We start from the raw sequence: 12,907 nt of genomic DNA on the forward strand, positions 1-12,907 counted from the left end.
TTTTGTTAATGGTATATATTTTTCCCTTCTTAAAAATGTGTACACATGTTTTGGCACCCTCTGTAGTTGCCTGAACTAACATCATCATAATGGTTTTCTCAGTCCTTCACACTTCTTATCAGTCTCTTAATGTTGAGTAATAATTTCTCATAATCTTTCCTAAACAGAGGTATTTATTCTAAGACAAAATATTTTGTCACACGAACAGCACAATTAGAGGGAGAAAAAGAAATTCTAAGAAAATAGGCTTTGAATGACCACTCAACAAGGAGACAAACTTGCAGGTAAGAACGTGAGAAACTCTTCTCTGGTATTCTTGGTTGATTGACAGACGAAATGATAAATGAAAACCAAGCTTCTCCTAAGCCATGTCATAACTCACATAGTCAACTCCCCTTGATGTAGTCAACATCAAGGCAAGTCCTTGAGGAACTGATTATTATCTGATAAGAACAGATGAACAAATTCATTCTACAATGAGCAAAAAGCTCCTAAAACGAAGTTTATCAGACATGGGGCACATCAGGATTGACAGAATTATATAGAAGTACCTGGGTATACTAAGTCCATCTTTGCCTCATTTGCCATTACAAAAACAAGAGATCTTTAAAAACACTGTAGAATGGGATCTTGAGTCTCTAAAAGTTCCACTGCCATGGGAGGTTTGTATTCAGCTCCCCCTGCAGTCTCAGGCACTGTGGCACTAATAGCACAGAAGTACTCAGCCGCGTCACTCCAATGCACAGAGGGTTTCCTCAGGTTAAAGGAAGATTGACTCTTCTCAAAGTCAGCCACAAAGCCTTTAATGCCTTGAACCTGGGAGTCCCCTGAATAGTACTCCAGGAGAAGCTGGAGGCCTTGGCCGGGATACTGAACATACCAGAAGAGATAAGGTGTTATAACATAGGAATAGTTGCATCTTAGCTCCACAGAGGCTTCTTCAGAGACAGTGATGTGTACATCAGGCTGGGTCACAGATTGGGCTCTGGTATCTCCTGGAAAATCAATATTATATTAGTGAAAGCAGTGCACACTATTTTCAGCATTTTTAAAAACCTATGCATTTCTAGACAGAATCTGTGGAACTAGAGACCATAAAGAAATTTTACTCACTCAGGGCAAAATGTATCCCCAGTAGAGAGATGAGCACGAAGAGCATGACTGAACAATGAAAATGATGCAGGCTCTTCTCTGGAATGTCCTCTGAGAAGATAAGAAAAGTCACTAGAGATACGAAGACCTTGGAAATAAGAGGTGTAAGGAAGGTTCGCCTGTACAAGCTCCTTGCTTAGACAAAAATACAAAAACTTCCTGAGTTGCTTTTAAAACTCTGATTCTTCTCCCTTGTCTACAAAGAACTCAGCCAGCTGCAAGGAGTAACTGAGTAGTTGATGGTGATCTACAACAAAAACAACATCTCTAGTCTGTGCAGCATCACCCTCTAGAGGTTAGGTGCAGCACCAGCATTTAGCACGGAGAGCCCATTCATGATTTCCTTCTATTTTCTACAATTTATCAAAACTTCTGCACACCTGTAGTCTCAGCAACTCGAGAGGCTGAGGCAAAAGGATTGCCTGAACTCAACAGATTGAGGCTGAGATGAGCTGTGCTCGTGCCACTGCACTCCAGCCTAGTCAAAAGAGTGAGATTCTGGCTCAAAAAACAATCAAATTTCCACAAACATTTTTTCCTTCCAAAATATATGATAATGTATTATTCCTAGAATCCTTTAGAAATGAAATATCAATCAGCCGGGCGTGGTAGTGCATGCCTGTAATTCCGGCTACTTGGAAGGCTGAGGCGGAAGGATCGCCGGAGCCCAGCAGACAAGGCTGCGGTGGCCGGGAGCGGCCACTGCACTCCAGTCTGGGCGACCAAGTGAGACTCCAACTCAAAAAAAAAAAAAAAATGAAATATCATGTAAAAATAAAGTAGTAAGTTACCTAACTGAAAAAAAACAGTTTTTAAAAAGCATATTAGATTTAAAAATTTTTTTTATTTTAAATATGGGGGGTATCCTTGTTGATGAGGTGTGCCCCCCCTCACCCCTTCCCCTGGCAGTTTCCCACTACTACCAATCCCTTTCTTATAGTATTACGATAGTTGTTAGTATATCAAAATTTAAATGTACCTCTGTGAATGTCTTTGAATTCTCAGGATTTCCTCAGGCTGAGTTTTGGATGGTCTAGTGTTGCCGTGGTGTTGATAGAAAATGGTAAAGATGATTCCTTGGGATGTTGTTTGTGCAGCCTTAGAGGGAAAACATAAGGCCATTAGTGCCTCTAAGAGACTAATGACAAGATGTAACTCTGGATAGGAAGAATTTTCCTCTAGGGCTAAAGGAAATACAACTACAGGAACCTCTGGGGTGAAAGAAATACAACCACACCAAGAGATTATTTCACCAGCTCTGAAAAAAATAAGAATTGAAAAATTTGCTCCTTTCTCTGTGGCAAATGGGGCCCTTTGACAAAGTCAGAATGCATCTTTTCTTTGATTTCTAGAGCATGAGTCCAATCCTCTCATCAGGTTCTAAATTCACTTGCTCCTGCCTGGAGATATTGTCGTTAATGAAGAAAGCTTAGTAATGTTGTCACTTTGTAAATGTGTGGCCATTGAGTACCACTTCTGATTCCTAAGGCCATACTCACCTCCCATCTCTCCCAATTTTTTCCCTGACTCAAAGAATAGAAATATAAATAGGAATAAACCAAAATCCACAAGAGTTTAAAAAAATAAAGATAATCTGTAGAGGAGACAGATTCACACACTTATTGAAGACACAAAGCAGGTGAGATAATACTGAAGATTAAAGTTAAGGTAGAAAAAACAAAATAAAAAATAAGCTCTGAGGAGAAATTCCTGCTGACTTTTACTTTGGTGGTAATTTTATCTTTTCTCAAAGTTTTTGGGCATTGGCAAATCCTAGTGTGTTCAAGGTCAAAGGCCACAGAATTGTGTGATACCTTGGAACAGGTATGTGATGCCTTTGCACTGGAAAAATGCAAAGGAAGCAACATCTCACAGTTGAAGAAGAACAAAATGAGAAATAGAATAATCTTATATGAAGATGTAGGCAGCATTCTAAGAAATACATTGATTTCCAGGAGGACTATAAAGAGTCCAAAATACCAAAATACCAAAATGCATGGTCCATTACAATCAAGCAAAAATTCAAAGATCAAAAAAAAAAAGAGAGAGGAAAAGAATATTAAAAACAAAACAGCTGAGTTTTAGGTACTGAAAAAAAAACATAATGTTTGAATAGTTTATCCATGCCTTATCTTTTGAGGTCCATCTATGGTTTTGCAGAATCCAGAAATTTTTAGATTTTAGAAAAAATTGTAGTACTTGAAGCATGAATAAATACAAGTATACAGGTCCCTTTTTTTTAATGCTAGAGAAAAATCTTCATGAGTTTGGAGAATGAGAGGTGAAAGATAAAAATATTCAAGACCTTAGATGATTTTTTAAAAAATTTTTAATTTTTAAGATGTGTCATACAATTCAGGGTTAGGTATACAAATGCTCATTATGCAGGTACCCTTGTTAGTGAGGTGTGCCCCCTCTGGCAGTTTCCCGCCCCCTCTCCCCTGGAAGTTTCCAACTACTGCCAATCCCTTTCTTGTAGTATTATGATAATTGTTTGAGGTCTGCTTATGGGTGAGAGCATGTGGTACTCAGTTATTTGTTTCTGTGAAAGATCACTCAGTATTATAGACTCGAAGTTCGTCCAAGTTGCTGCAAAGTTCATAATTTGGTGCTTCTTCAGGACTGTGTAATATTCCATCATGTATATTACCACATTTTTTATCCAGTCCTTTTTCAATGGGCAGCATAGTTCCATTGTTAGTTCCATATATATAATGCTGCAATAAACATGAGTGTACAGGTATCTGTTTTACAGAGTGATTTGAGTTGCTCTAGGTATATTCCCAGTAAGGGGATTGCAGAGTGATGTGGAAGGCAGATTTTTAGATCTTTTAGGAATCACCAAACTGTTTTCCACAGAGGTTGTACTAGTTTACACTCCCACCAGTAGAAGTGTTCCCTTTTCCCTGCATCCTCTCCAGCATCTGTTGTTTTTTGAATTATTGATGATGGCCATCCTGACTGGAGTTAGGGGATAGCTCAGTGTAGTTTTAATTTGCATTTCTTTGATGACTAGTGAGGCTGAGTATTTTTTAATGTATCTGTTGGCTGTTCATAAGTCTTCTTTTGAGAAGTGTCTAGTCACAGTCTGGGAAAATATATTTACCAACTGTATATCTGACAAAGGTTTAACATCTAAGAACTACAAGGAACTCAAATGTGGAGAAAAGTTAGATGATTCTTATAACCTTGATTGGTAAAAAATTACAAATATAAAATATAAATTAAATTAACTAAAGATAGTGATAAAAATAGTAGCAGAAAAAGAAAATGTCAAGTAGCCATTCTTGATGGATGTTATGGAAGACCAGAAGTTAATGCAAGAACTTAAAATAAGTGATAGCTTTAAGTCACAGCCCATCTCTGTCATGGATTTCAAGTAATTAGTGGACAAAATTTAAAAAAAAAAACTGCCTGTAGATTCTAAAAATACTCCAAAACAAGTAGATTTTATAAGGGAGTCAAAAATTGGAGAAACAACTTGCACAACGGTGAGTTTCATATTGTTTTCTGTTTTTCCTCTCTTGGCTCTGAGGAGGTCCCTGATGCACAGTAGAGTGGTAATGGCATTGTATACTCTAAAACTCTGAAAGACACATCATCTTTCTGGCTTTGTGTGCTGAGCTAGAAAACAGAGATCCTAAAGAAAGAGATGGGAAACAGCTTAAGTCTCAAGATAATCCTAAAGCTCCCCATGCATAACACTAACCCAAACCAGAACAACAAAGCTTTGACTACGGAACTGAGATTTGAACCACTGTCCAAGTTTCAGACTACTCTCTGAATGGCAGGACAGACCCAAACCAGTGCAGCAGAAATTGAAATTGTTCTGAGATTTGAGCCACCCAAACAAGTTTCAGACTGATCTATGAGTTACACATAAATGAGAAGAGCCCAAAGCAACCTAGCAAATGATGAGAGAACTGAACTAAGAGATTGGCTCACTAGATTCCACAAAGGGGGAGACAAAACTAGCATGAGCCAAACTTGGTTGATTTCTTGCTAAAACAAAAGAATCAACATTCTTCAGAGGATTATTTTTTAAAGAAAAGGGAGGAGGAGATGGAGAAGAAGAAAACAGAATCTGTTCACATAATATGTATGTATGTATTTAGTCTAGGTTTCACTCTGTCATCCAGTGGCAAAATCAGGGCTCACTCCAGCCTTGACCTCTCAGGTTCAAGTGATCCCTCTCCTTCAGCTTCCCAAGTAGCTGGAATCACAGGTGCACCACCATGCCAGGCTAATTGTCTCACTTTTTGTGGAGACAAGGTCTTGCTATGCTGTCCCAGCTAGTCTCAAATTCATGGACTCAAGCAATCCACCCGCCTTTGCCTCCCAAAGTACTGGGATTACAGGCATGAGCCAATTCGCCCAGGCAGCTCTCATATTAAAAATATTTCAGACACATTCCAAAATTATTTGACATACAAAAGACCAGAAAAATTGACTATTTAAGTAAAAGTTCAGCAAATACACAGGTCAAGATGACTAAGATGCAAGACCTTAAAAAAAAGACATTAAAGTAGTTCTTTTCATTATGTTCCATTTAGTTTTAAAATGGAAATATTAGAACAGAGAAATATAATATCTGAAATAAAAATCTCACAGTAATCACTCAATAATGAAATGAAGATGACAGAGAAAAGAGTACTTACTCTTGAAAATAGATTTGTATAGGATTTTTCCTGCAAAATGGCTATGGGACAGGTTGGACTATGAGAGTCTCTGCAAAAGCAAGTGTCTATAAAGACTCTCTGCATGAACGGGTGTATACTAGTGGGTGAGTGAAAGTCCGTCTGAAGGGAGACTCGGGTTCATGCACCAAGGGCTCCCCTTTGGAGGTGACTGCAACCCCCCACCACCCTGAGACTGGCGCTGCTGGCATGCAGAACCATCTGCTGTTCTCAGAGTACTCCTGAGAAAAGGCTGCGGAATACAGCTGATCCTACCACCAGACACCTGGCTCACACTATCGCCTGTGACAGCAGTGACTGGAGCCCCGGTTCCATGAAGACAGCACATTGGAAGAACTGGAGAAGAGCCCCACCACTGGTGAGGAAATGCCAAGAGAAACCATTTTCTCTGTCCCAGGACCAGGCAGGGACCTGCATTGCCCCATTCAGCTCCACCCAGCCTCCAACCTGGGATCTAGAGGTTATCTCATCAAACTCAGAAAGGCAGATGCCCCTCTCCCAGACTGGAACAGGCACAGACACATCAGATCTGAGTGGGAGACTTGACAACAGTGGCAGCAAGTCAGGTGAGTCCAGATCTGATCCACTCTCTTCCCACACTAGTCCGGGGGTCATCTGACCCACCCGAGAGCAACCCTATTTGCCTGCACTGAAGGCAGAGAGGGAGCTGGAGACCAGAGTTGAAAGGAAGTTGAAGTTACTGTAACTTCATAGTCTCAGAGCAAGTTTTGGGGTTTTTTGTTTTGTTTTGTTATCTCTTGGGTTTTATTTATTTGTTTGTTTTAGCTTTTTTCTTTTCCTCTTCTCTCTTTCTTTCTGTTTTTGATAATGTTCTCATACGTGCTTTGTTTCAGTTATTTTATTGTTTTTTCTTTAGACTTCCTGTTTGTGTATGGGTATTTTTGAGGGAGAGAACATCAATGGAGGGTTTTGCCAGTTTGTGTGTTTGTATGATTCTCTGTATGTTTTTGGTTTTTTACCTTTTCTGTCTTTATTTGTATCTCTCTTCATTTGTTACTTGGTATGCCTGTCTGTTTTCCCTATTATTCCTCTCTCTCTCTCTCTCTCTCTCTCCACCTTCCTTTCATCCCTCTCCTTCCTTTTTCCATTCTTTTTCTTTTTCTTATGTCATTTTGCTTCCAGGGGGCAAATCTATACCCCATTGCATGTACAGATTGTAAGGCAGTAGGAAGTGGAATCCAGGGAGCCCACACACCTGTCAGCGGATACTGAGATTTGCAGATAGTTTCTGAATCACAGCTCTCCCTTCAATTAAATCTCAAAACTACAAAAAGTACAGCCTCACCCACAGTCTAGCTTCAGAACTGAACAAAGTCAAAGGATTCACATAAGGAAGAATAAGAGATTGAACAAACAGAAGTAAAAGCTACTCCCCCATCCCTGAACAACAGAATTAAATGAGAGGTTAACAAATGGGGAGGAAAATCTACACAAATGAAGAAGAACCAAAGGAAGACTATAGGTCTCACATAGACCCCTGGGAGGTCTGTGAAGGTCTGTGGAGTCACTAAGAATACTGACTTTGGAACACAAATAATGAAGTGCCCCAAGAATAACTGGTCTCAAATCACAAAACCAGATATCAAGACATTAATAGAGAGAATAAATAGAATTGTAGAGAGACAGGAAGAAAGAATGAAGGAACTGATAACTGAGATAATAGCAATAAAGAGCACAATGAATGAGATAAATAATAAACTGATAAGCATAGAAAGCAGAATTAACCAAGCAGAGAAAAGAATCTCAGAGCTTAAAAACCAAAGCATGGAACTAGCCCAAACCGCTAAAAACATAAAAAAGAAGCTGAAAACACAGAACAAAACCTCCAAGAGATGAGCAATTATTTCAAGAGACCAAACCAGAGATTAACAGGAATCCCTGAGGCAAATAGAGAGACAGAGACCACCTTGAAACAAACATTCCATGAAATTATCCAAGAAAGCTTCCCTCATCTCATTAGTGACATGACTATTCAAACACAAGAGATTCAGAGAACGCTTGCAATACAAGAAATGAGAAGATCAACTCCTAGACACATAGCAATTCACCTACACAAAGTAGGCATAAAAGAAAAAAATCCTAAAGGCAGCAAGAGAAAAAGATCAGACTACCTACTGGGGAAGACCAATTAGAATAGCAGCAGACTACACTGCTGATGGGAATGCAAACTAATGAAATCTCTTTGGAGACAGTGTGGTGATTTCTGAAAAAACTGGAAATTGACCTTCCATAGACCCAGCAATTCCCGTATTGGGAATATACCCAGAGGAACTCAAATCATTGTACTAAAAAATACCTGCACATGTATGTTTGTTGCAACTCTATTCACAATAGCAAAAACATAGAACCAACCATGCTGCCCATTGAAGCTGAACTGGATTAAAAAAATGTGGTACATATACACAATAGAATATTATGCAGCCATAAAGGAGGACAAACATAGGGACTTTGCAGCAACTTGGATGGATTTAGACTCTGTCATACTCAGTGATCTATCACAGAAATAAAGAACAGAGTACCATATGTTCTCACTCATAAGCAGACCTTGAACAATTATAATACTCTAAGAAAGGGATTAGCAGTAGTGGGAAACTGTCAGGGGAGGAGGAGTGGGATTGGCAGTTGAGGGAAATTGCTAAAGGAGAGAGGGGCATACCTCATCACCAGGGGTACCTACATAAACAACATTTGTATACCTAACCCTGAATTGTACCCCACAGCTTTATAATAAAAGAAAAAAATAATAGCAGCAGACTTATCTACAGAAAAACTTCTGTCTAGGAGAGCTTGGAGCCCAATATTCAAAGTTCTCAAAGATAAACAATTTTAATCAAGAATTACCTACCCAGCTAAGCTAAGCTTCATCAGTGTTGGAGAATTAAAATCCTTCCCAGACATTCAATCTCTGAGAGCTTATGCTGCCTTCAGATCAACTCTACACGAAACATTTAAGAAAGTATTAAACACAGAAGAAAGGAAAAAAAAACACCACACAACACCCTTCACAAGAATGCAGAAAAAAGATTGAAAACACACATGAATCAACCCAAAAATCAAAGGAAGGACAACAACAACAACAAACAGCAGCAACAACAACAAACTCTATAAGAACCTCATGACAGGATAAACTCTCACATCTCAATAATGAACCTGAATGTGAATGGACTAAAAGCACCACTGAAAAGACATAGAATGGCAAAATGGATAAAATATCATGATACAACAATATATTGTCTCCAAGAGACTCATCTCACCAGAAAGGACACTCACAGACTCAAAGTAAGAGGATAGGAAACAAAAGAAAACAAGAGTCACGATCTTAATATCAGACAAAATACACTTTAAGCTATCAAAATTTTAAAAAGACATAGAAGGTCACTACATAATGATAAAAGGTTCAATCCATCAGCAAGAAATATCCATCTTAAATATATATGCACCCAATATAGGAGCACCAACTTTCATCAAGTAGCTTCCAGGCAAACCTTAAAAAGATATTGACTCTAACACTATCATAGCTGGTGACTTAAATACCCCACTCACAACCCCAGACAGATCATCAAGATAAAATAATCAATAAGGAGATCTGGAACCTCAACATGACATTTGACCAAATGTACTTAATTTATACCTACAGAACACTCCACCCAACAACCAAGGAATATACATTCTACTCATAACCACATGAAATGTACTCTAAGATCGAGCACATCCTTGGTCATAAATCATGCATAAACAAATTCCATACAATTGCACCTTCTCAGACCACAGTGGAATAAAAATAAATATCAAAACCAACAAGTTCCCCTAAACCCCACAAAGACATGGACGTTAAACAGCATGATGCTAAACAACTCGTGGGGCAACATGGAAATCAAAACAAAGATTAAAAGATTTCTCAAAACAAATGAAAATGAAGAAACATCTTACCAAAACCTGTGGAATGCCATGAAAGCAATACTAAGAGGGGAATTCATATCTCTATGAACAGACATAAAGAAAATAGAAAGATCACAACATAACAGCCTAACAAATCACCTAAGGAAGCTGGAAAAGCAAGACCACCAAAACCCTAACTTAAGCTGAAGAATCCAGATCACCAAAATAAAAACCAAGATTCAGCACATAAAAAGATAATACAAAGAAATCAATGAATCAGAAAGCTGGTTCTTTGAAAGGATAAACAAGATTGGTGGACCCCTAGCTAAACTGACCAAGAAAAAGAGAGAAAAAGTCCAAATAAACACAATGCAAAAGATCAAGTCACAGCCGGGTTCGGTGGCTCAGCCTGTAATCCCGCGCCTTTGGGAGGCTAAGGTGAGTGGATTGCCTGAGCCCGCGGGTTCGAGACCCACCTGGGCAGCGAGACCTCATCTCTACAATAAATCAAATAATCAGCTGGGCGTGGTAGCACATGCCTGTAATTCCGGCTACTCGGAAGGCTGAGGCAGAAGGATTGCTGGAGCCCGGAAGCGGCCACTGCACTCCAGTCTGGGCAACCAAGTGAGACTCCAACTCAAAAGAAAAAAAAAAGATCAAGTCACATCTCACCCTGAAGAAATACAAAAGATTTATCAGAGATTACTATGTGCACTTGTCTGGAAAAAAACGAGAAAACATAAAGAAAATGGAGGACTTTCTAACATCACAAAGTCTCCCCAAGTTGAAACAAGAAGAAATCAAGACAATAAATAGACCAATAGCAATCTAGGAAATTGACTAGGTCATAAGAAAACCACTTACAAAAAAAAAAACCTTGGACCAGATGACTTTCCAGCAGAATTCTACAAAACATACAAGGAGGAACTAATACCAATCCTATTGAAAATATTCCAGGCAATTGAGAAAGAATATCATTTTATGAAACTATCATCACATTGATACCCAAACCAATTAAAGATCCAACGGAGAAAGAGAACTACAGGCCAATATCCTTGATGAACATAGATACTAAAATTCTCATCAAGATTCTAGCAACCGGATTCAACAACACATCTCAGAAATCATCCACCATGACCAAGCAGACTTCATCCCTGGGATGCAGGGCTGGTTCAACATTTGCAAGACCATAAATGTAATTAAATACTTCAACAGATGTAAAAACAAAAACCACATGACTATATCATTAGACACAGAAGAAGCTTTTGATAAAATCCAGCACCCATTCTTCAAAAAAACTCTTACTATTTTAAGGCATGGATGGCACATACCTCAAAATAGTAAGAGCCATCTATAAGAAACCCACAGTCAGCATACTTCATACTGACACAAATTGAAGCAATTTCCCCTGAAAACTGGAACAAGACAAGGATGTTCACTCTCACCCCTCTTGTTCAATATAGTGTTGGAAGTCCTAGATAGAGCAATCACATAAGAGAAGGAGATCCAGGGTATCCAAATAGGAAAAGAAGTCAAGTTATCCCTCGTTGTAGACAACATGATTCTATGCCTTGAAAACCCAAGAGAATCTGTCAAAAAGCTCCTTGCACTGATAAAGGACTTCGGCTAAGTCTCAGGGTATAAAATAAATGTTCAAAAGACAGTCATATTTCTATACACCAACAATAAATAAACAGAAGCCCAAATAAAAACACAATCCCATTCACAATAGTCAAAAAAAAAAAAAAAAATGAAATACCACGGCATCTTCCTAACCAGATACATGAAAGAATTTTACAATGAAAACTACAAAACATTGCTCAAAGAAATAAAAGATGACACAAACAAATGGAAAAATTTTCCATGCTCATGGATTGGAATAATCGACATTGTTAAGATGTCCATTCTATATTATGCAACCATAAAGAAAAACAAAATCATAAACTTCACAGAAACCTGGATGGACTTAGAGTCTATAATACTGAGTGATCTTTCACAGAAACAAAGAACTGAGTATCACATGTTCTCACTCATAAGTGAACCTTGAACAATTATCCTAATAGTGTAAGAAAAAGATTGGCAATAGCAGAAACCTGCTGGGAGGGACATGGGGAGGGAGTATTGGCAGTAGTGGGAATCTGCCTGGGGAAGGGGAGGCACACCTCATCAACAAGGGTCCCTGCATAATGAACATTTGTATACCTAACTCTGAATTGTGCCCCACATCTTTAAAATAAAAAAATAAAAGTAAAAAAAAAAAAAAAAGAATTCAGAAAAGTTCAGATAACGTAGAATTGGTTTGTTTAACACAGAATCTATTAGAAGTTATTTCATAAACATCTGATGTCATAAACTCGGTCTCCTCTAAAGAGTAGTTTGGAAGGTTTTAAAAGGAAGAAGAGGAAGGCAAGATGTGGAATCAGGGAGACTACAGATTGCAATACCTCAAGCATAAAAAAAAAAATTAAAGTTAAAGAAAAAAGGTCCCTTCTACCCAAGGCAATCTAGAGATTTAATGCAATACCCATTAAATTGCCAGCAGCATTCCTCTCAGACCTGGAAACCACAATACAGGAACTCATGTGAAAACATAAATGACTACGAGTAGCCAAAACAACCTCAGCCAAAAACAAAACAAAATAAAACAAAAAAAAATAAAGCAGGCGGTTTCACACTCACAGACTTTAAACTTTATTATAAAGCTACAATAATCAAAACAGCCTGGCATTGGTGTAAGAACAAGCATTTAGACCAATGAAACAATAGAGATTCCAGAAATAAAACCTCAATTTCTCAACCAACTCATCTTTGACAAAGCCTCCACCACCAACCACTGGGGAGAGGAGAATCTACTCGGTAAATGGTAATGCAAAAATTGGCTGATCACATGCAGAAGATTAAAACAAGATCCCTACTTACCATCATACACAAAAATCAACTCCACATGGATCAAAGACCTAAACATAAAACCTCAAGCTATAAGAGTCTTAGAAAATGCAGAAGATCCCCTTATGGAAATTGAAACTGGCAACCAATTCCTGATCAAAGCCCCAAGGGCCCATGCCATAAGAGATAAGATAGACAAGTGAGACCTCATCATACTGACAAACGTTTCAAAGCCAAAGAAACCAACAACAGAGCAGGGAGACCGCTCACAG

The 12,907-nt window shown here is 38.5% G+C and overlaps 1 gene segment (V, D, J or C); it reads right to left on the reverse strand.

Moving 5' to 3' along the window:
* Positions 1 to 606: 606 nt before the first annotated feature.
* LOC103266511 lies at positions 607 to 1,159 on the reverse strand. The segment is given in 2 exon segments: positions 607 to 995; positions 1,114 to 1,159. Coding segments are annotated over 2 exon segments (435 nt in total).
* Positions 1,160 to 12,907: the final 11,748 nt, after the last annotated feature.

Source organism: Carlito syrichta, unplaced genomic scaffold (assembly GCF_000164805.1).
Source record: "Carlito syrichta isolate Samal-C Ts95f unplaced genomic scaffold, Tarsius_syrichta-2.0.1 Scaffold307208, whole genome shotgun sequence".
Classification (NCBI taxonomy): domain Eukaryota; kingdom Metazoa; phylum Chordata; class Mammalia; order Primates; family Tarsiidae; genus Carlito; species Carlito syrichta.